At 43.8% G+C, this 24,578-nt stretch overlaps 1 protein-coding gene across 5 annotated transcripts; it reads left to right on the top strand.

Annotated features, from left to right (window-relative positions):
- The first annotated feature begins 3,313 nt into the window (after positions 1–3,313).
- On the top strand, positions 3,314–23,701 carry LOC144942733 (uncharacterized). Of its 5 annotated transcripts, none has more exons than XM_078869602.1 (14): positions 3,314–3,771; positions 6,325–6,388; positions 7,848–7,909; positions 8,497–8,540; positions 9,766–9,828; positions 10,383–10,425; positions 11,314–11,709; positions 12,091–12,138; positions 12,605–12,649; positions 13,424–13,471; positions 14,468–14,567; positions 15,254–15,365; positions 16,042–16,141; positions 16,984–23,701. In XM_078869602.1, the coding sequence occupies exons 1-14, from the start codon at positions 3,422–3,424 to the stop codon at positions 17,201–17,203; spliced, it is 1,695 nt and encodes a 564-aa protein (XP_078725728.1). In that variant the 5' UTR covers positions 3,314–3,421; the 3' UTR covers positions 17,204–23,701. The 5 variants fall into 5 exon arrangements, with proteins under 5 accessions (XP_078725728.1, XP_078725729.1, XP_078725727.1 ...); XM_078869603.1 differs by having other exon boundaries at positions 8,494–8,540; positions 9,769–9,828; XM_078869601.1 differs by having other exon boundaries at positions 8,494–8,540.
- The last annotated feature ends 877 nt before the right edge of the window (positions 23,702–24,578 follow it).

Below are 24,578 nucleotides of genomic sequence, written 5' to 3'. Positions count from 1 at the left end.
TCCTGGCAAAGGCCACCGATGAGAATGAAGCAATGCTCATCTCCATTGGCAGCCCCAAGATGGTGGTGGAAATTCCACATTCCCATGGCAGAGGCAGTGTACCCGTAGAATATTGTTAAAATTTGGGGCAATGCTTATATCCATTTCGCGTAGCCAGGACCAGGGAGTAGAATCAAATCGAACTGCTAAGCGTAACTGTTAACCGGTATACCAAGTGCTCTTGCCAAAATCATCTGGAAATCCAGTGGCATTTGTTTAACTTGCCTGAATCTGCTGGTGAGACCCAGAACGTCAAAACTAGTTCAACGTTTGCTGGATGAAACAAATGCTGCTGGGTAATATTGGTCTAGAAAGCCCCATTGGCCGATGAACGAAAGCATTGTATGAATGTATTTACTTGCGGAGTTCTGCTTGTGTGCAGAGGGAGGCACAGTGGTAACCACTTCGTGAGCCATCATCCAAGCGTGCAGAATTTGACTCGGGTGCCTTTCTGCCGTGGAGTTTTGTATTGTTCCGTATGGATTTCCCCAAATAACTAAAAACATATACACATATACAGTAAAACATTGGATTGCGAGTAACTTGGTCTGCGAGTGTTTTGCAAGACGAGCAATTTTTTTAAAATGAATTTTAAGTTGATAAAAAGCGAGGTCTTGCAATACCAGTAGTACGTGTATACGCTTTGTCTGCTGAGCGTCACGTGATCACAACTGATACACGAGTGCTTTGATACACGAGTGCTTTGGATTACAAACACGTTTCCGGAACGAATTATGCTCGCAATCCAAGGTTTTACTGTAAAATGCAATGTCAATTATGTGCCAAATCACCGTGTGCCACGCAGGGGCAGGCTACATCCAGAATCATCAGGCAGCATCGCCTGATGATGCTGGGTGCAATTGACAGCGAAACGTTACGATACTCAAATTGTAAATGTTGTGGACTTACAACTTCAGTGGGCTGAAGTTGTAAATAATTGGCACGTTTTGTTCCCATTACAAACCTTACCGGTTGGCTTTGTCGGGTGGTGGCGGGTTCACGACACATTTATACTTACGCGATCTTACCAACAAAACGAACTTTCTGAAATTGTTCGCGAATACCTACGCGTCAAACTGCCAATAGGGGGCTCTTCGCTCTGAGACGTTTCCTTAACGCAATACAAACGCAACTTAATTCATAACTTCTAGATTTGAAGCTTTCGTGACTGCAAGGATTCATATTCTTAGGTTTTTTCGGTAAAGTCACGTAGGTAAAAAAATAAAATTAAAATAAAATAAAAATCACGACGTTTCATTCATAACATCGGGGTTTTTTGGGGGGGGGGGGTTAGATCGCATGCCATTGTGAGCATCTGGAACGGCACTTGCCATAGCCACCCACAGCTGTGGGTGAGCTTTCTGGCTGCGTGGAATCAGAATGGGGATATTGATTTTCGCTGGTGGAGAAATCCGATGAGCTGTAAAGCGCTTTTCTTCACAGACGTCCAGTGGAGCGGTGAGACACCCAGGAGGAGAGGGGATGGCGTGAGAGGAAACGAGACGGGGCTAGAGATAGGTGCGAAAACACGGGGATACGAAACACGGGGAGAGAAGAGGCCTGAAATGATACAAACAGATAGAGATGCACTTCCAAGGGATAGGGGCCGTCCATAAATGACGTCACGCACCTAGGGGGGGGGGGGTCAGACATGTGTGACGAGGGGGGGGGGTGAGAAATGTGACGTCACATCAAAATGCGTAACTTTAAATAAATATAGACAACACGTTCTACTTAATTAAACAGACTTTTAATAAATGTTTTCTCCTACAACATCAGAGTGCAGCGCCACATTAAATGCCCACAATAGTTTAAAGCGATTTGAAGCATGTTTTATTTGGGGGGGGGGGGGCAGAGCTTTGTGACGTCATATTTGAGAGGGGGTCTGACTTTTTGTAACGCCGTGTGACGAGGGGGGGGGGTCAAAAATCGCGTGACGTCATTTATGGACGGCCCCATAGGCAGGCACAGGTATAGAGTTAGATACACACATAAAGACAGCGAGAAGAGACAGAGACAAGAAGATGCTCGGTGTATTCGGCACTTTGTTTCGTTCATCATTTCGTAATTTTTATTTATTAAAATTTTTAAACTTTGCTTTATGTAAACCCCCACCTCTCGCTCACTCTCTCGCTCACTCTCTAAAAAAAATTACGAAATGATGAATGAAGCAAAGTGCCGAATACACCGAGCATCTTCTTGTTTCCACTGATCGTAAAAAAAAGAGACAGGGACACACAGAGAGAGACAGAGACATAGACACGTGGTGGGGGAGGCCTTCATCCAGCAGTGGAGAGCCCACGGCTGATTTACGAAGTCGCGAATCTCATCGGGAATCGATTCGACATTTAGTTGATAAATCGATCCGTGTGCCAGCCGCCGGTTCAACGAATTCTGATTCCATGGTGAACGATGAAATAATAGAATCGTCCACCAGCACGTCGCTTATCGAACACGCTCCTTCGACCCCCTCCACCATTCTTGCTAGTGATAGGTAATCAAACTTATCGATTAACGTGAACACTAACCACAACCCCCGGATCGTGGAATCGATTCTTAACCCCTATTCGAACACCTGCCCCGACGGATCCACCACCTCTGAAGAATCGACTCAATCGAATCAGAAAGGTCAATCGAATCGAGTTCACCATCCGAGCCCGCGCTCGGTATCACCTTAATAAGCGTGCACGGCTCTTCCTTGAATCACTGTCACCATCAGTCCAATGGAACTCATCGAAGCACTTGCTTTCTACTGTGATCCATTCAAGACACACAATCCCACCACGACCCAGGAATCGACTCGATCGATTCCTTTTGCTCAAGTGGAATCGAATGTCGCAGGGCTCTGTAGAGACAGCGAGTACAGTGGAGATCCCCCCCCTCCATGTGGTGCAGAGACGCAGCAGGCGCGGGGCTCCACGCGTACAGAAGCCGTCGTGGTGGGGGGTGTTGATGGTGTGGTGGTGGTAGTAGTAGTGGGGTGGTGGTAGTGGGGAGGTGTTGGTGGTGGTGGTGGGGACGTGGTGGTGGTGGGGAGGTGGTGGTGCTAGTGGGGAGGTGTTGATGGTGTGGTGGTGGTAGTGTGGTGGTGGTGCTAGTGCAGAGGTGGGGAGGTGGTGGTGCTAGTGGTGGAAGTGGTGGTGGTAGTGGGGAGGTTGTGCGGTGGTGGTGGGTAAGGTGGTGGTGGTTGGGAGGTGGTGGAAGTGGTGGTGCTAGTGGGGAGGTGGTTGGGGTAGGGGTGGGGTGGTGGTAGTGGAGAGTTGTGGTGGTGGTGAGATGGTGGTGGTCGTGAGGTGGTAGTAGTGGGGAGGTGGTGGTTGGGGTAGTGGTGAGGTGGTAGGTGGTGGTGCTGGTGAGTTCGTGGCGAGTCGTTGCTGTTGCAATGGGCCGACGCACGGGCCGGCCCCCGGGCCGCACGCCCGTGTACGCGAGCGAGGCGGAGCGGCGCGCTGCGCGGACGCGGCGCGACGCGGAGCGCAAGAGACGCAGCGTCCACGTGGGGCGCCACAAGGAGCGGTGGGACGCGGCCAAGCGGCGCGCCGGCACCGCTCGGGACGAGGACTTCGCCGGGCAGCTGCTGGCTCTGCTCGACCGGGCAGCTGTGGGCGGTGATGATGGTGGTGGTGGTGCTGGTGGTGGTGGTGATGGTGCAGCAACAGCGGTGACTGCGGTGGGAGATGACGAAGCAGTAGTCGAAGGAGGTGGTGATGGTGGTGGAGATGATGGAGATGCGTGAGTTGGGGTGGTGGGAGGGTACAGAAACTGACACCTTTATACAAGGCATCATGTTTGCAATAACCACAACACAAGCAGTCAAAATGCAAATAAAAAAGAAAATTGTTCGATTTAAAGCTGTCGTGACTGCAGGGATTCATATTCTTGGCTCTTTCGGTAAAGTCACGTAGAAGGGAGATAAAATAATAAAAATAATAAAATTGTATTATGTTATATATATAACATAAAAGGGAGATAATAAAATAATAAAAATAAAACGTAATAAAATTGTATTATTTTATTATGACTTTACCGAAAGAACCAAGAAGAAAAAAGAAACAACTCTGATGATGATAATGTGTGTGCACTGTCCTTGAAGTTGATTAGTCCACACCCGAGACAGCTTTTCTTAGAGCCTAGTCTCCATTGGTGTTGGACCAGATGACGCCAAAAAGCGTACGACTCAAAGACAGCGCACTATCAGAGTATTGAGAGCTCGGGGTTAAGCATTTACACTATGAGACCTCCTTTACCAGTGGCAAAATATAGTAATAGGTTTTTACCCTTTCAGCTGCTACAAACCTATTACTATATTTTGCCTCTGGTAAAGGAGGTCTCATAGTGTGGTTGGAGGGGCTGATCACAATCCGAGGTCCCAGGAGTTAATTTGTATAATTTGTATAATATTAATTTGTATAAAGTCACTTCCCGGTTAATACCGTGTCGGTTAATCACTGAATCACTCCAATCACGCGTTAGGGGCCGTCCATAAATGACGTCACGCACCTCGGGGGGGGGGAAGGGGACAGACGTTTGTGACAATGTGACGAGGGGAGGTGGGTTTGAGAATTGTGACGTCACATCAAAATGCGCAACTTTAAATAAATATAGACAACACGTTCTACTTAATTAAATATACTTTTTGATAAATGTTTTCTCCTACAACATCAGAGTGCAGCGCCACATTAAATGCGCACTACAATGACAATAGTTTAAAGCGATTTGAAGCATGTTTTATTTTTGGGGGGGGGCAGAGCTTTGTGACGTCATATTTGAGGGGGGTCTGACTTTTTGTGACGCCGTGTGACGATGGGGGGGGGGGTCAAAAATCGTCCAAAATCGCGTGACGTCATTTATGGGCGGCCTCTTACCAGGTGGTCAGCTCCTTATCGCTGCTACCATGGTTACTGAACCTCTGAGCTTCACGCACTGCTTGACTGCCAATTGTTTTCCTCGCTGGTCGTCAAGTTTGCCTTACGACTCCCATGACTTCTATTCCTTGGGGGTGGCATGGGCTCGAGAAGAGATGGGCAGATTCGCTACAGGATGATATGGAGCTGAGTGGACATTTGCCGAAGACCGGTACCAGCGGTGTCAAGATCGGCCCCTGTGGAGGAAGCTCGTGAAGGACGCTGTTGCTGCTGCTGGGCAGTTTTCAGTTTCATTTATTTCATGTATTAGGTATATAACCCTGTGAGCCATGCGGCTCTTGACTCGGGTGCAACCGCAACAAAACAAAAACATGAACAAGAAACATCTTAAAGTGACTACACGCAACAGAAAAATCCTGGAAAAAACAGCAAAGTCTTCGAGTGGGAGGCAGTCGCCCTCCGGCAACAACGGAGGGCAGAGGAGCGACGCTCACAACAACGAGCCGAGCGCCGGGCAGCTAAAACTTAGCGAGGTCGGCAGAGTGGGGAGCACAGGTGACAGATCCTGTGAGTCATCTTATTCAGTCAACCCATGGCTCCTGAGTCTGACCTCCTGCCAGCGAGCCTTCGACACTCAGCGTGGCCTCAAAGTGCACCCAAGCCTGGCACAAGCGCCGTGGAGACGTCACCGCCACTTGGTGGTGAACGGCGGTTGTTGTTGGAGACCGCAGAGAGACAACGGATATGGATCCGAGTATCGGAGCCGGTGGCCAAATCGCCAACAATGTGCCCGATCTTTTCACATGTCCGAAGCTCTGCGGGTTTGAGTGTAGATAATGCTTTGATGGGTAACCCATCATGCCTGACCGGTGGTTGCGCATAGTGATCGGTTACATTGTGAGCGACAAAGAACTGAAGAAAAATCCATCGATTGTTGTATCATGCTACCACGGATGGGCTTCCCCCACCCCACCTTTCGTCATCCTTGCACTGACCAGCGTGGTGATATGCGATCAAACAACCTCGCAATGACCGACAGTGCAGGGAAGCCTTCATCAAGCAGTGGATTGACAGAGGACTTTAGGTTGTATTCGGTGCGGGCTGGTTAATGTGACACGCTTTGGACGACAGTCATTTCCTACATAAATGGTCGAGTGGCTGTGGGGATGTAAAATTTTAGGTGCCCATGAGATGGGGGAATTCATTGAAAGTATCCGTATGGTCCTGTACTTTGTAATTCAGTTTGAAGTCAATGTGTGCATCTTGAAGTCAATATGTGGGGAAAACGTGTGATTCAACGCATGTAACGTTTAGCTTAATGTATTTCAATTCTGTGCATTGGTACACATTTATTACTAAGCAAGTGTCTGGGTATAGTGAAATGCATGCATTCTAACTTGTGATCTACATTTTCTTGCAGCATAACTGCGGCTGCTGCGTCTGTTGCGAATACCTTGAGCGTGAAGCCAGACAGATTATCGAAGGTGAGTCGGGCCTGCTTAAAGTTCACGTTGCACTTGTGACACGGCTGTTTGAAATACCTTCAACATCGGCCGTGATCAGTCCACACTGCTGATTGACGGCCTCCCCCAAGCGGTTGCTATCACTCACGGTCCCGTGATTATACAAGCTATCCTGCACCTGCTCGACCTAATTTCATTGCTCCATCTCCAAGGTGGATGTTCTCCAGGGCATGTTCCCTTCTTGAGGAGTTTTCCTTCCAATCCTTTAAATAAAAAAAATGCTTTACGCTTCACACACACGTGGTCACAACACTGTAGTAAACAGTATACGCTCGCACGGATGTTGACTATACGAGTGAGGCACGCCGACCGAGGTCCGAGCATGGGAGATGATTACCCACAATCCCGCAGCGAGAGAGAGATAAGAACCATCGGCTCAGTTGTGATCACGTGACGCTCGGCAGACAAAGCGTATACTGTACGTACTACAATACTCATTGCAAGACCTCGCTCGTTTATCAAGTTAAAATGTATTTACAATTTTTGCTCGTCTTGCAAAACACTCGCAGACCAAGTTACTCGCAATCCAAGGTTTTACTGTATTATGCTCTTTCCGTCGGTGTAATTACAAGCATCCACCTCTTCATACTCCTCTTCCTTAGTAGGCACTTCATGGTAATAACTGGATCCTGTGTTTACCTTACCTGTCGTGAAAATGTTTCGCCATGGTTAATGTTTAAGAGTTAACTTTATGCTGGTAGGAACCTCCTGGTTACACCAGCCCACAGGAGATCATTGTGTCCGTCGTGCAGGGAGGGGCTGGGTGGGGAGGGAGGGGCTGGGTGGGGAGGGAGGGGCTGGGTGGGGAGGGTGGGGCTGGGTGGGGAGGGGCTGGGTGGGGTGGGGCTGGGTGGGGCTGGGTGGGTGGGGAGGGGAGGGGCTGGTCACCCCGTGGTGCCCTTATAAAACTCAACATTTAACCTACTCATGCCGGCTTGTGCCTGCCCTCACAGTCGGACATATTTGTGGAATACACCACGCCGCCGTTGACCCTGGCCATTGACCGAGCAGCCCAACGTTCCTACCAGCTCCCTCCGCAGGAATGTATTTCCCAATGCAACAAGCAGTGGCATGCCAGCCCTGTAAGCGATCCTTCTGTAGTTCGGCAATGCCACCTTGAGAATACGGGAGCATCGGCTTTCCCTTTTTAAATAGGCACATAAGACCTCCCAGCCAATCTTATAATTTGATTATGGTCATGGCTTATCACAAACGATAACATGCTATAGCGAAGAGTTTAATAGCCTGCGTGGATTATTCAGTGACTGGTCATTGTGGACAAATTATATTGATATAAACGACAGGCAAAATGTGCTTGATAGAGACTGTCGAAGTGTTAATTGTACAATGTATGTTGTTGAATGCAACATTCAAGTTAATTGTATCACGTCAAAATAAATGTATATTATTTATGTTGTAGAACAAAGCAAGTCAAACTCGCATTAAGAGTGAATCTTCTGCTGAAAAACTGCGTGAAAGTGGGTAAGTGTTGCAGCCTCACCTCCTGACCATAACATTTGGTACATTCATGTATTATAAATAGTTTAAACAAATTCCATCTTTCCGGGTATAGAACATACGTTGTGCGTCAACATAACAGTGATATTTCGATTTAAAGCTTTCGTGACTGCAGGGATTCATCTTCTTGGTTCTTTCGGTAAAGTCCATTCTACGTGAAGTTCTATTCTACATGACTTTACCGAAAGAACCAAGAAGATAACAGTGATATTCCAACAAAAATGCAGCTCTTAATTCTAGATTTGAAGCTTTCGTGACTGCAAGGATTCATATTCTTAGGTTTTTCGGTAAAGTCACGTAGGTAAAACATTAAAATTAATAAAAGTTAAATAACGTTTCGGAGGCAACACAAGCTTCCGTCTTCAGGTGGAACCGTCACAGCCACGACAGCTGTATCAAGTAAATGAGAGATTGCAGGAGCTACCACTCCGTTTATATAATGGTTGTACCCGTTGCCCCTACGGTATTAATGTTAGCTATATCATCATGGTGTACCAACACCAGGCCTAAATACTCGCACTAATTATTACCCGTCTGCCACTGCCCAGCAGGACCAGAAAGCAGAACGGATCGGACATCAGGCCAGTGTTTAAAGGTAAATGTGTACATGCAACACTCTCCAGTGGTCCGTTTAACGTGTGTAGATTTAATCTTTTTTTAGAAAGAAAATTTAATTGAAGCATCAGCCAGCGATAAAATATCCCCACGTGCAAAGGTTGGCCCATAACTAAGCGCCACGAAGAACCATTAATAGTTGTGAAGTAGGGCCGTGTCACCTGACCACCCCCTGGTGATTTGATGAATCAGCGTTGAGATTTTAATCCAGAATCCGTTACTTTTTTCCACTTGTGGTGAATGTAGCAACCTCTAGCGGCCACAGAGATAATGTGGAATCCATCACATTCAACACGTAAAACATTGAACTGACGCATCATCCACATGTTCATTGTGAATGATTATCTTGTTAAGTTATAATCATGTTCTAAGTTAGAATCGCTGTCTTTTTGTGAGGGAGCCCTTGGGTAACAGGTGCTAAAAATGAAAATTCTTAATCTTAGTGATTCCTGATCCAAATGCTTCACAGTGTCAATATTTTTTGTTGACTTTGCTATTGGAATATGAAAGCTAAGGCTCAGCTTGTGTGGTTGACGGCACATTTAAACGTAAGCTGTTCAGAGGTCGGTGGATCAAAGGTTGGCAAGCTCAGAGCCGACACTACCGTGAACCTGAGTTCCAACCCAGGCAGCTGCCCATTGATTAAACTGATTTACAAGTGCAGCGAGTTGGAAGATTCTGCGGGTAGTCCTGTAAAATTCTCCGCCAGCCCGTCCTCGATACAGGGCACGTTTCTGACATTTCCGAAGGGATTCTTTGGCTCGTGACATGACACTGGTACAACGGTTGGCATGAATTGGAGACAAAAGGCTAAAACCCGTTTTAATAAAAAAAAATATGCAAATGGTCATGATAAAATATAGTTATATTCTTAGGTTTTTTCGGTAAAGTCACGTAGGTAAAACATCAAAATTAATAAAAATAAAATAAAGATCACGACGTTTCGGAGGCAACACAAGTCTCCTACGTGACTTTACCGAAAAAACCTAAGAATATGAATCCATGCAGTCACGAAAGCTTCAAATCTAAAATATAGTTACTCATTAACGAAGCTTCAAACTCGTGTTTGGACGGCCCACCACACACAATCTGCAAAATGAGAGCAGTTTGTGTTTTGCGTTGTCGTACCATAAAGTTTTATCGTAATCTCTTTTATTCTCTTCACCTTGCTACATGCGGGGTCCACTGGGTGCATTGTGCATCAGAAGAACATGATTGGCAGAAAGTTGTGGGGGGGAAGCCAGGCTCATCTCGCTCCACTAGAAGGGGTGAGTGACATGAATACACTGGGTCCAGGTCAGCTTGGTGAAGAATATTGCACTGGTCAACAACAAAAATTTTTTTTTTCTGGCCTGGACTTTTGCAGCTGTTTTAGACTAATTTCAGGGTGCTGATTCCAAATCTGATCTCAGATTTGCTCTATCACATCTCATTTTTATGCTATCGGCATACCCCATTTTCATTGATTTTACCCGAAATTAACTCTGTCACTTATGATTGCAAGTTGTTGCGAGTCAGTGACTGCTTTAGTGTTAAAATATGGTGCTGTATTTTTAGGATAGTGTGTTTATAATAACATTTTATGTAGATATCCACATTTATTTCATAATTTTCTTCTGCAGTTTTTATTGAAAATGCAATATTTCATATCTCAAAAACCTGATGTGATAGACAAAAACTGATGCCAGATTTGGAATCAGCACCCCAAAATTACCTTAAACCCGTTGGCATACCTTATGCCAGAAAAAGTGTGTTGACCAGTGTTGTGTGTCCGATTGTTTGAGTGTTGCGATTGATCACGCTTTGCTGTTCATCTCCGCAGAGTGCGCCACAAGTAAAAATTACAAGGAAGATGATGACGACAGGTGTGTACACTGCAATATATATTCAAGGAAACTTTTGCGACTGTGTTATCATATCAATCAATTGTGTGCACACCACGGGGGCACAAAGCAAATCAAGTAGTGAATCAGATTGTGATCCCGAATAGTGATTCTTCATTCAAACACAGAGGGGATAAATTGTTACAACCCTCGGGGGAATTACATCATTCGTATAACTTTGGCAACACTTTGAAACCAACACTTGAGCTAACCAACAGTGTATTGTGAGTGATACATTTTTACCCTTTCAACTGGTACAAAAACTGACACCTTTATACAAGGCATCATGTTTGCAATAACCACAACGCAAGCAGTCAAAATGCAAACAAAAAGAAACAACTTCTTGGTTCTTTCAGTAAAGTCACGTAGAAGGGAAGTAATAAAATAATAAAAACAAAACATAATAAAATAATTCTCACACTCGGTGACCGCTCATCATTGTGAGAATTATTTTATTATGTTTTGTTTTTATTATTGTATTACTTCCCTTCTACGTGACTTTACCGAAAGAACCAAGAAGATGAATCCCTGCAGTCACGAAAGCTTTAAATCGAAAAAGAAACAACTCTGATAATGATCAACTTCAAGGACAGTGCATATCATTATCAGAGTTGTTTCTTTTTGTTTGCATTTTGACTGCTTGTGTTGTGGTTATTGCAAACATGATGCCTTGTTTAAAGGTGTCAGTTTTTGTACCAGTTGAAAGGGTTAAAACCTATCACTATATTTTGCCACTGGTAAAGGAGGTCTCGTAGTGTAAAAGCAACAGTGTATTGTTTTACGTATTTAAACACAAAACGCCTCCTGTTGGTAATGATGTAACATCTGTGCCCGGTGACACGCGACTCCCCTCTGTGTGCGCGCCTGCAGCGGTGATGAGAGCGAAGAAGCAGAAGGTGACGAAGTCGCCGAAGAACACGAGGATGAAAACGAGGCAGTAGCAGCAGCAGCAGCAGCGGAAAAAGAGAACCAATCGAAGCATTCGGCGGAGGAAGACGTGGCGGCAGATGAAGGCAAGAGCAGCGGTAGTGGCAGCAGCAACAGCAGCAGCAGCAGCAGCAACCGAGACGATGACGAGGCAGAGGATAATGACGTAGAAGACGACGATGGCAGGGAGGCGGATGGGACGGCCAATGCGGCCGCCGTCGTGAAGGACACGCCGCGGGACGCGTACGACTTTGGCGGCAGCGACGACAACGCCGAGGAGGAAGTCGGAGCGTGTGGCGAGTGTGGGAGCGGCAGTTCCGTTGAATCGGATTCCGATTAGTGAGTCGCTTACACTCGGTGAACGCTCGTCATACACCCACACTGACCGCTCCTCATATGCCTGCGCTGACCAGTGTGGTGAGGTTCGGTTGAAACAATCCTCACAATCTGCATGGTACGTAGCCAACTGTGCTAATCAGAGGTGTGGGGGAAGGACAACAATCTAATTAGTTTTCAATCTAGATTTAAAAGTGCATATCTCCAGTGGCTTCCTAATATGCGGAAGTAACAGCATTCCAGACGGCTGCAGAAGCGCATCTGAAAGCGCGCGATGCAGTAACCGTCCTTTGTTTAACGGTTAGAACCTATGATTCAAGGAGTCAATCCCTGATGCCAGTCCACATTATGTGCTTTTGTACACCTTTGTGCATGCGCCTGCAGTGACAAGGAAGGCAAGAAGCCGGGGCAGAACACCCCTGCAAAAACACGGTGTGTTGTGTGAAGTGTCAATGCTTGCACCTGCACAACGCATGGCACCAGCTGGTAATTTTTCGTTCACACGAACTAAGATTTGAAGCACAAGTGGCAGATCCCTGATATTTGTGAATGCGCCATGGATGGAGGCGCTCGGTGGGTAAGCAGGAAATTCGTCATCGATCCACAACGTTAATGACTGAACAACCCAATATAATATTATTTGGGTCTTTCGGTAAAGCCACGTAGATAGAAAAAATAATAAAAACATCACGACGTTTCGATCGCAACACAAGATGACGATTGCTTGTGTTGTGATCGAAACGTCGTGATATTTTTATTATTATTTTCTATCTACGTGGCTTTACCGAAAGACCCGAAGAATATGAATTCCTGCAGTCACGAAAGCTTTAAGTCAAGATTTAACCCAATATAAGTGGAATGTTAAGCTCGTCGAAGAAAAACGTGCGCTTTTTTTCAGGAAAGGTGCCAAGGACATTGGAGATGATGACAAACCAAAGAAAAGGTAAATCCTCTCCTACAAATCATGTCCTGTGACCAAGTAATCTAGGATCCACCCTATTGCGTCAAATCTCAGAAGCCAAGCAGGGTTGAGCCTAGATCGTGGTAGGATGGACAACCGAAATCAATAACAGGTTGCTATAGGCTGCAGAGCTATGTTGTCGGCGGGAGAGAGGAGCAGTGCAGTAAAATCCAATGTTTGGCTGTTTCTCTGCTCCCACACTCCAGCGTGCCAAAATGTGCTCGAATAACTACCACTACTGGCATGTCGTGAAGAGGCCGTTTTCATTATTATACAAAAAAATATAAACACAGGATGGGTCAAAAATACAAATAGAGTTATCGTGTATCAGAACTGCTTTTTGTATTTAGTTTGTTGTCCTTCCACCGCACACCTGGCTTTGTACGGTACCAAAGAAGTTCAACCTCCATCGTATTGAGGGCTCGGGGTAAGAATCTACATCATTAGACCTCCTTTGCCAGTAATGATGTAGATGCTTACCCAGAGCCCTCATTACTTTGATAGTGCATTGTCTATGAGCTATACGCCTTTTGGCGTCCTCTGGTCTAGCACCAGTTGAGGCGAGGCTCAAAAGAAAGCCGATCAGTTTCAAGGACAATGGCAATATATTATCAGTGTGTATTTTGTTTGCATTTTTACCAAAAGTATTGTGGTTAATGCAGACATGATTCCTCGTCAAAAGGTTTCAGTTTTGTTGCCAGAAAAAAGTGAAAAACCCTTTTCTTATATTATTGTTTTCCTGTTTCTTCTCAACAGGAAGTATCAGAAGAAAGACCCAATGGAGCCTACGACCCGTAAAGTAAGGTGTGTTGGGAGTTTGTTTTTATGGAGCCTTTCTGGATTTGCAGTCTTTTGGGCTGGATATTACTTAATTCTCATCATCCTCTAGGTGGCAGGCCAATCAAATCCATGAATTCACGGTGGTATTTACACTCGAAGACATAGTGACATATTTTATATTATCACAAAATATGTCACCAGTATATGATAGGAGTAATAATTAATATGATCCCATAGCTTTCAAATTTAAAAAGTTAACCATTCAGAGCATCGTACCACATTTTCCCCAAATAGTGAATTACACCACTGGATAGCCTCTTGTTGAATTTACTTGCCATTAAATCAACAAATGGCAAGCGTTCATTCGGTTTAAGTCCAACCTTGTGGTATTCACACTCAATAGCTTTATGAAGGACACTGTCAGCTGTAGAATAGACATCAGAGTTCAACTATGTCATTCTGCAGAATAGACCAACATGCCTGATTGGTATTGAGACCATTTTAGCAAGTGTCATTTTTGGACGTTATGTATCACGCAATGTAATGAACAAAATGAATGTGCAAGACGTAATTAAAAAACGTAAAAACATAAAGCACTAGATTGATTTAATTTGCAGTATTTACAATCTGTTAAAAAAAATGTTGACGTTATGGAAATACGATACAATTTGAATCCATTAAAGCGTCCGATTGCATAATGAGATTGTGAAATCTGATTGCAACATCAGAAATGCCAAAGTATAATTGAACACCACACTCACAAATGAACTGCTAAACTGATTGAATACTATACTGGTTCATTCATGTGACAAATATTTCTGATGCTGGCCCTTGTTCAGAGTGAAGAAATAGCAGCTTAGACTGATGCTGAGTAATGCAATATGTGCAGTGTCCCAACGGAGTCAGCTGTGGCCATTGGGACTGCGAGTGGTGTTGATGTACGTAGCCACCGTACGTATTCAACCGTGCTAATCGGAGGTGCGTCGAGCCTTACTGGAGCAACACGTGTCCCATGCACAGGAGGAAAACCAAGCAGATGGACGCTGATGGGCTACCTGTCCTCTACCACTGCACGCAGCTTGGCTGCGAGAAAGTCTACCGTGTCAAGGAGTACCTGACAGTACGTGCTGTACTTTGCTTTGCGGGGCTATGGTGGTGCGGGCAGCAGTGGGCATTGAAGCAAAATCCTTTGAACTGTAGTTTCCTGCTACATCTAAGCTCCCCGCTTACAACCCATACTGATCAGCGTGGTGAAGACTGGTCAAATAATCCCCACAACCGCCACGCCGCGTCCAGCAGTGGATTGGCAAAAGGCTTTGGTGTTACTTTGCATATGGGGGATAGGATAACGACAAATCACCCCTTGGCGGTGCCATGGTGGCGAGATGTTAACTACCTCGCCTGGTATACAGGAGGTTGTGGGTTCAATCGCGACCCTGACGCCTGCTGTATATTTGGAGTTTGCGTGTTTTCCCCGTGGTCGTGTGGATTTTTCTCCGTGTCCTCCGGTTTGTCCCTCCACATTTAGAAACGTGCGTTTCGAGTATTTGGCTGCTATAAATTTGCACATGATGAGCCACTTAATTGAGATATTATTTGTGGCCAAGTCGCTTCTGAAAAAGAGCTACATTGCTCGAGTGATCCTTACCCAGTCAAAAAAATAAAAATTTGCTTTTGATTTAAATATGTACAAAAATAAAAGTACGTAACGTGCTTGTGTTTTTCGAAGTACCGACCTTTTTTTTACCGCGGCCGCTTCGGATGTCGCGTAACATTTACTCGGCCTTGTCCATGTCACTTGCGCAGAACCACGTGAAGGCTGTGCACGGCGACCGCAAGCTGGTGTGCGGCATGCAGGGCTGCGGCAAGCGCTTTGTTCTGCCTCGCCACCTCAAGAAGCACCAGCTTCTCCACTCGGGTGAGCGACACAGAACGTGTCACGCTTCTCTCTCGTCTCTTGTGAGCACCGTTGTGGCGAGGAGATGTTAACCCCCCCCCCTCGCCTGGTATGCACGAGGTTGTGGGTTTGATCCCAGCCCTGACGACGATGCTTGTATATTTGGAGGTTGTATGTTTTTCCCCCGTGGGTCGTGTGGATTTTCCTCCGGGTTCCTCTGGTTTGGCCCTCCACATTAGAAACGTGTGTTTAGATTATTTGGCCGCGACTATATATTCCCACGTATGATAAGCCACTTCGATACGCTATCATGTGAGGCCAGGTCTCCTCTGTGAAAGGGATAATAGCTCAATAGGCTTTACCTTGTAAACAAAATAGTTGAGTTTGTTGCAATTGGAAATGCGTCATGCCTTTTGAGTTGTTTCCGTTGTCATAAAGTGCTTGTGAAAAGTCCCATAAGTTTTGGCCATATGTACAAGCTACTGGTCAGGGCTGGGGTTAAGAGTAGGGTGCAGAGTTCAAATGATCAGGTTCGATGAACACTTGTACAAGCACTGCATAGTGAACAGCAGAGGGTGGTGCAGCAACATTTATTCTATTCTACAACGTGTTTCTTTGCAATCAGTGTCTTGAGACGCATGTCCATTTAGATTCTTTGTAAATTAAAATTGTTTCCTTGTACTGCGATTGTTTACAGACGAGAGGAATTTTGTCTGTGAGACGTGCGGAGCTTCATTTAAATCCAAGAAGAATCTACTCATCCATCTGAGGATCCACACGGGAGAAAAGCCCCTGCAGTGAGTACTTCATCACAGATGTTCCTTTGAGATCATATTTATTATCGTGTGTGCAGGTGCCATGTGGTTTATTATATTTCAGGATCATTAGAGATGCCGGTGGATTGGAACGGTTATTCTGAGATGCTTTGTTTTAATACAAAACAGTTTAAGAAATGCAATTGTTTATATTAATCTCATTTTTATTTATTAATCAGTACACTTTAATTTAGTTTTATTAAAAGCATTTGTTGTGTTTAGTTTTGTATTTTCGAAAAACACATTTTACAAAGGTATCGTATTAATCTGAAGTTGTACGGCTCAATGATGAATATTTTACATAATATTCTCGTAATTAGAATTGTGTCAAATTAAATATTTTATGCAAGTTTACACTTTTGTCCAATATCCTAGTGGTGAACAGATTAACATTTATATATGCATAAATTTAGATGTGCTGATAGAGAAGTGACTGCAGTATGTGTTCAATTGACATGAACTTCCAAAACTAAGCATTGTATTGTGACATTCAAACGGCATGACAAAGACTGTTCGACATTATGGATAGACTGATAATACCTTTCCACGATCAATAGAAAAATATACATTAAGTAAACTTTTCTGCTGTGAATGAAAATTTCATCAAAATGTTAGCCAAGTGTTAATATCAGTTTGAAGCCTCATGAGTTGTGAGTATTTCTTTTCAGGCCATTCTTGTGCATCCGTGAACTGCCAACACCACCATCCCCTTACGTTTCATACGTTGCGAGACGTTCTGCGTTCATCTTGGCTATGGGCATTGGACAGCGTGAATACATTTTTACATATTTTTTGCCTTCCCAAATACGCGCGCGTTTTCAAAGGTGCGAGCTGTGCGGGTACCGCTGCCGGCAGAAGGCGTCGCTCAACTGGCACATGCGCAAACACAACATCGAGCTGAGTTTCTCCTTCGCGTGCGACCTCTGCGGCAAGCGATTCGAGAAGAGCGACAACCTCCGATGCCACCAGCTCAAAAGTCACCCCGACCGGGAGCCGGGCAACCCGTACCCCGAGACGGCGCCGGTGCAGCCACACGCTTGCTGACGGGACTTTGCGCCGTCTTGCATTTCGAACAAGTAAGATTCGCAAGCTGGCCGAGGACGAATTCTGCTTTTGGCATCCAGCAAACTCTGGATCCGCCAACGACGACATCCGGTGGGATGGTATAGGAGTGAGTTGTGGACTCGACGTACACCACATAGACTTCTTACTAATACGTTGCTGTAAAACCAATTGGATGTGTCTTTGTGTATGTGTAGAGAAGTTCCGACAGACGTACTCGAAGACGGAGGTAAGTTAAGGGCTTTCGCCAGGATTATTAAAGCTTATCAATATTACACAGCAGGGTACACAACTCCCAGGGGCTAGGGGTCCTACTCTGAGTCCGGGTCCCTGCCGGCTAGCTCCGGTCTCTCGTGTCGGATCGTGGACTCTGCCGACTCCACCGAGCGGAGAGAGAAGCACCTCTACGGCTACCACCGGCTTCTCCCCAGACTCCCTATTCGATCCCTCTCTCTACCCCTGGTTCCCTCTTCACCCTGCTTACTCTACCCGTTCCCACAGTGACCACGCTTACGTCACGGGGTATCCCTTAAGTACCCTAGGAGACGTGACGTCATCGCACTGAACGTCACACCTGACGTCACATCCATATTTTATTCCTCTACATATGTACACGAGTGTATATGGGGGCAGCGGTATTTACAGTGGTTTAGTGCACTGAGCTATGAACCAGGCAATTTTGACTCCCGGCCACAGCTGACATCAGTAGCAAACAATATCAAAACTTGTTTTGGGCCACCCTTTAATCAATCTGAGCGTCAAACGAGTACTTGCTGAGGTCTGTAAACATCAGATTTTTTTTTTTCAAAATCAGAATATCTAGACTGGAGGAATCTGATGAGCTATGAAGCTCTTTGTTTTACTTATGTCCAGTAGGGGCGGGTCAGAATGTTACAACAATAAACAATACAAAAGTATAGAAAAGGTAAGCAAATCACGAATGTTAGGCCACACCAGCACTTGGCTCAGAAGTACAGTGAAGGAAAAAAGTATTTGATCCCCTGCTGATTTTGTACGTTTGCCCACTGACAAAGAAATTATCAGTCTATAATTTTAATGGTAGGTTTATTTGAACAGTGAGAGAGAGAATAACAACAAAAAAATCCAGAAAAACGCATGTCAAAAATGTTATAAATTGATTTGCATGTTAATGAGGGAAATAAGTATTCAAATAAACCTTCCATTAAAATTATAGTCTGATCATTTCTTTGTCAGTGGGCAAATGTACAAAATCAGCAGGGGATAAAATACTTTTTTCCCTCACTGTAAGCTATAATGCAGGATCTTTGACTCTATTTGTACGTGCGTTTGCATGTCTGTAATGTACATATTTTTTTATATGTCAACTCAAGCGAAGGTATGTGAACCCATTTTAAATGAAGACAACAGATCCGTCAAGTAACAATGAACCCCACCCCACACCTCGGCTATTTTATGAATTGTCACAAGTTGGAGTTGCAGTGCATTTCATTCTTACTGTTATTTATATTTTCTCATTTTTTGATGCATTATTTGTACAGTTTTTGTCACCTCCAATCTCACGCAATTTTCATGAACCATAAATAACCCAACTCTCGCGAACACAATGGAAAACATTTATTTCAAATATCGGTTTAAATCGATTACTCGGTGCGTACAGTATTTACATGCCTAGTTACATAGGCGGTGTGTCTGATACTTGAATATTGCGATCAAGCGCATCGTCGAGTGATGTCACTACGTCCCCCCCCCCCCGTGTACTGCTTCTGCTGTTTTATAATTTACTAATTAATTATCATTGTTCTATCAGCTTTAACAAGAGATGGGCATTTCAATAGGCTGCTTTGTAACTACACTAACACGATACTGTTTATATACACTACAGTGTTCATCACATGCCAGTCCGGTTTTGTTTAATTCTCAAGAGCTGAATTAAACAAAATTAAAGGAACAATCAATGTAATACAATGTTTTTTGTGCAGTCATTGGTAACCCATCTGAGACCATCAACTCATGACCACTGGCGGAGCCAGTGGGGGGTGGTGGGGTGGCACGTGCCCCCCCCCCCCAATGATTCGATCGAAATCCCCAATTTCGATCGGATCATTGGGGTTTATTAGTAATAAATCGGCATTTTGTGACCCCCACTGCCACTGTGTAGCATATTATTACGTGCCAGGAACTCTATGAGATGATAGGACAATAGTCTGAGTCCGTAATTATCAATAAGTAACAGCAAAGCAGTTATAAGTAACTCACAGAATTGTGCGCAGTTGCGTATACAGTACACGACTTCCCTGAAGGCATTCACCTTCAGCGAGCGCGATGCCGATCACACACGGTTCGAATTCGACCCTCGATCGATGGCTGCGCCATCGCCACACACGCGTCGAATAAAAAACAAGGGACAAGTCCTTACTTTCTAACAACTCCTCTATCATTTTTCATTGCTGGAGGGGTTGCCCTCCCGACCTGAAAATCCTGACTCCGCCATTGCTCATGACAGTAAATGCCAGGTTGAGATCACGGGTAGCTGAAACTCATTCAAAAACAGGATCTTAGTGGTGCCCATGTCATGGTCTTCCTGTACTGCATTCATTTTAAAACACAGTACCATCATTGCAGTGGCATCACTATAACACAGTGACTGAGGGCCTGACCAAGAATTTCAAGGTGTATCTTAATTAAGTCACTCCACATACTGCACCCCATCCACAATAACCATTAATGGGTGTCGTCACTCCACATGGGGCACCCCCCCCCCCCCCTCAATAATTATGAGCTGAACAATTTTCCTATTGAATATTTAATATTTACTGCAATATCCACCCGTCCTTGGACGGGCAAAAAAGCTAGTTGTGTATAGTTAAGTATACAGACATGTTTTGTGTACATAAAAAGAAATGTGTATATAATTTATGTGTGCAGATTTCATTTTGTCGTATTCCAGTGCAGAATATGTACGGCTTCGATCGTTGTGCATGTTTTGCGTTTTAGTGCCGATTTGTCTGTAAAATGTTGATTGTGGTCAGCCTCTTCTGAAATAATGGTTCATTCTCAGTAGCTGGTGGGAACGGTTGCATTTGCCAACTTAAATGGAAGTTCTAGATTTTTGGTTCTTTCGGTAAAGTCACGTCGATGAAAAATAAAAATAGGTGTCGCCCAGAATCTCAAGTGGTGGGAAGAACAAAGTACAACCTGCTACGTGTGACACGTATAGGTACTTGGGAGTCCTAGCTGTTTAAATTGGGAATACAACATGAATATTTATAAACGTATACATGATTTCATCATGATTACCACATTGATGTAAGAGTACAATCTTATAAAGGATCCAGGCACACAGATAAAGGCACTAGGACAGTGGTTGAAATGTATGAAATTTGTACAAGGTAGTCTTGCCATAAGAGTACCCCCATAATATCAATATTAGTAAACACTGCTGGTTATTAAACCACCCTGACTATACTGTCACAATCAGAATAATATTTGTGAAGTGGTCAGTTCGTTGATGAAACTGGGTAGCTCTAGAGCAACCTCATAGGACTGCAGGTCATAATCAAGGTTTTTGGGGTTGGATCGCGTTATTTATAAATGTGTCGTAACCCTCCACCACCCGACACGGCCAAACAGTAAAAAAATGTCACGTTTTTCAAAGGACAAAATAATTCACTTCTTTAGCCCACCGGTGTGTTGAAGATAGAATCAACAGCATTTAAAAATTTGAGTACGACGTTTTGCTGATAATTACAATCAGCTTTATCGGGCAAGAATGGTGAAGGTCTCCTGTTGCTTCCGGTGTTACGATTTTGAGAATTTAATTACCCAACCCCCAAACAATGTCCAGGATACAAAACAAGTGACAAGCCAACAATACTTGAACAAACTTGGGTATCTCCCCTCCTTTTGTTTGCCATTACATCAGCTCATGTTGACACTGGGCATTATTGTTTTTAAGGTTTATCTACAATTCAACTTACTCATCAACAGGTCATAACATCCGTTTGTATTTTCTGCCCAGAAGCCGGATTAAATAGTTTTCCCTGACCATTAAATCGATGGTCTAGTGCCAGATAAACTTAGCACTGATAAATAGTATGTTCCATTGTATTGCAACTGTCGCACATTTCTCCTAATGCAGTGGTTCTTCTAAACCTGGGGTGCACGCACCCCCTGGGGGTCCGAGATGCCCTTTCTGGGGATGCGAGACATGGCTAGATTTTTTAAGAAGGTAAACCATAGAAAAACAAATTAATCGCGGGCACGTAAGTACAGCTACTTTGTTTCATCAAACCAAAGTATTTATTAACGAACATTTTTTTACGATGGAGAACTAAAGGGGAGCAAGGCTGCAGTCAAAGTTAAGAACCACTGTCATAATGTGTGGAGAGTTTCCTGATGCTAACGAAATACAATTCATGTTTTTGGATTTAAAACCAGGCTTCCAGGACTGGATTTGAAACTTTAATTCTTGAGACTAACTTTTAGGAATTGATACCTACCACGTCAATATTTTAAAAAAATACTACGCCATACATTTACAAGAATGTCACCGTCAACGCTTGCTTTCCATCATTGTCAGAGGAAAACTTTTTCTTACCCTTCCCCACAAGGTCAGACTATAACCGTATGCTCTACCTTCTAATAACATCATGCACACCATTCATACCATTCCGCAATAACAAAGACCAATTCTGTCGACGTCAGTCCTCACATTGACAGCCTCATTATGAGAACGATGTTTCACATCATAGGAGGTCCACAATGAAATAATTAATTCGCATATCTTCTAAACATTCCCTATTTGAAAAACATTTTTTATTTGAAAAACATTCATCTGCAAGTGTATTTTGTTTTTAATAAGGCTGTTCACTTCCCCTAACTAACTTGCACATTGTCTGCCTAGTCCTGCTTTGTAAATATATGTGAATTATGATGCAGTAGGCAGTTACATTAAAGTATTGCCTTTTATGCTGTGATGTACCCAGACATTACTTATGCAGGGGTCAAAGCTAAAAAATTACTGGCAATACTAAATAACATTCATGTAAAGTGGCCGACTCTGTTCATTACCTTTCATCTGTAGGATTATGTGTGGACTCACGCTTGTGCACTGGCACAAGCGTCGTGGCGACGTCACCGCCACTTAGTGGCGAATGGCGGTTGATTGTTGTTGCACTGTTCATGCCAACATTTACGCGTAAACGGTGTGTAAATGTAGTTTTAATTTATTATCTTTTACATGTTCATTGTAGATTTTTTTTAAACGTTTATATAACACGGTAGAAGGATGTTAACTCATTCGATAATTACCTAGGATGGTTATGCACGTAACTTATTATTACGTTATAAATACAAATAAAAGTGAACTGTTGTAGGCTTTGGAAATCACCTACTCTAATCACGAATAGGGATGTCCCTGTGTCACCCAGCATATGTTAAGAAGCGAACTGATCAATCTTCCATTCCTCTCCCATGGCTAAACGTGTAGGTGGGGCTCAAATAGAATGCTCACTTGTACCTGTGTTCTGAGTCACGGCTCTGGCTCAAAGCCATGCTTAACTTGAGCCAACTCAGAGCACTGTCACAGCCATGCTCAGCATTTTTATGATCCGAGCCTGAGCCAAGGCTTGGAAACAACCGAGCGGCCTAAGCCTAAGTTGAGCAGTTGACCCAAGCAAGAGAGCAAAGCTGCGATGATGTATACACTCCTTGACGTTCAAAGCCATGTACAGCAATACATACACAGTAAAATTTCGATTTAAAGCTTTCGTGACTGCAGGGATTCATCTTCTTGGTTTTTTCGGTAAAGTCACGTAGAAGGGAAATAATAAAATAATACAAATAAAACATAATACACAGTAGTTTACGTGCGAACTTGGGATACAGCTTCACTCGATTATATCCGAAGAGAAACATGTACCCAATTCCTAAACTCGTAACTACGTGGTTGCACGACTATAACCAGCTCCAGTGAGTGCCACCTCCTTTGCCTCTCAATCCGAAAAAAGATCCTCCGCTTGCAACTACAAAGAAAGATGTATTGTCCTTGCCAATCCCACCACTCTCACATGCATAGGAGGAGGTTGGGAGGCGAGCCAACTAGGGTTTATCCAGAAGATATCCCTCAGTGATAACTGTAGGTGCTGCCATGCTCATACAAAAAATGTATTTGTTCTTGGATTGTAATGGGCATGCTATTTGGGCAGTAATCATGAATTGCATTTCAGCCTACTAACTTTAAAATCGTAGAATTGTTCCCAGGTCTTTTTGACTGAATGCTGTTTTTGTGTAATATAAAATGCAGTGTTTGTTACTAAGGTGCACTTTTGCAAGTGTACATATGATGACATTTTAAATTATGTTGAAGATTTGTTTTAGGTTCTCAGCCAGTAGTTCTGGATTTAACATATTTGTATAAAACTGTCTTATTGTTAGTATTAGCACTAGACACTTGATAATTTTACCATCTGTTTATACCTATGCGAGTATATTGAAATATCACGACTGACACTGTATGGTATTTTTTTTTACATTAAAAATACAATGTGAACTTTATATGACTGTGTGCAAGTATTTATGTATCTGTCTTGGGGGGAATACAATAGCATAGTCATTATAAAAGACTAACAATGCGACTCCACTGTGGTTGAGGAAAGAAACGTGTTCCAAAAATTACGTATGGTGAACTTCTCTCGTATCGTACGGAGCCAACCGTGCTAATACAGTGGTACCTTGGTATACGTCGTTAATTCGTTCCAGAAGGTAGGAGGACTTATACCGAAAATGACGTATACCAAACATTTTTCCCATAAATAAAGGGAAAGGAAATAATCAGTTCCAGAGTATAAGAAATGATATTTTATATGGCATATTATACATTAATGGGGTTGTATAAATAATTGAGACTACTTATTACTAAAATGCATACATAAGTTAAAATAAATGCTTAAATAAATTAAAATTTTATTTTAAAAAATTAACGTCACTTTACCCTGCTGAGAGGAGTTGATAGCCTACGAGGATGGTGGTGAGGAAGGGGAGGAGTGGTGAACGTGGTCTACGCGGTGACTCATCCCGACCCATACAAGTTCTAGCAAGCGCCTCGTATCCCAAGCAAGACGTCGTATCCCAAGCAAGCGTGTCGTATCCCAAGCAAGACGTATCCCAAGCAAGATGTATCCCAAGACATTTTTTTCTCGTTAAAACACGACGTATACCAAATTCGACGTATTTCAAAGCGGTCGTATACCGAGGTATGGGTTAGATCGCGTTATTTATAAATGTGTCGTAACCCTCCACCACCCGACACGGCCAATGAGCAAAAAAGTGTCAGTTTGACAAAAGACAAATAGTTCACTACTTTAGCCCACCGGTG

The sequence above is a fragment of the Lampetra fluviatilis genome, chromosome 28, assembly GCF_964198595.1.
Source record: "Lampetra fluviatilis chromosome 28, kcLamFluv1.1, whole genome shotgun sequence".
Taxonomy (NCBI): Eukaryota; Metazoa; Chordata; class Hyperoartia; order Petromyzontiformes; family Petromyzontidae; genus Lampetra; species Lampetra fluviatilis.
The sequence above is the reverse complement of the archived record's forward strand: the minus strand, read 5'-3'. Positions and strand labels throughout refer to the sequence as shown.

Coding starts and splice junctions, on each gene's coding strand:
- LOC144942733 (XM_078869601.1), top strand. CDS start 3,422: ATGGGCCGACGCACGGGCCGGCCCCCGGGCCGCACGCCCGTGTACGCG. Junction 3,772..6,324: donor GGTGGAGATGATGGAGATGC/GTGAGTTGGGGT, acceptor ATTTTCTTGCAG/CATAACTGCGGCTGCTGCGT. Junction 11,710..12,090: donor GTTGAATCGGATTCCGATTA/GTGAGTCGCTTA, acceptor ATGCGCCTGCAG/TGACAAGGAAGGCAAGAAGC.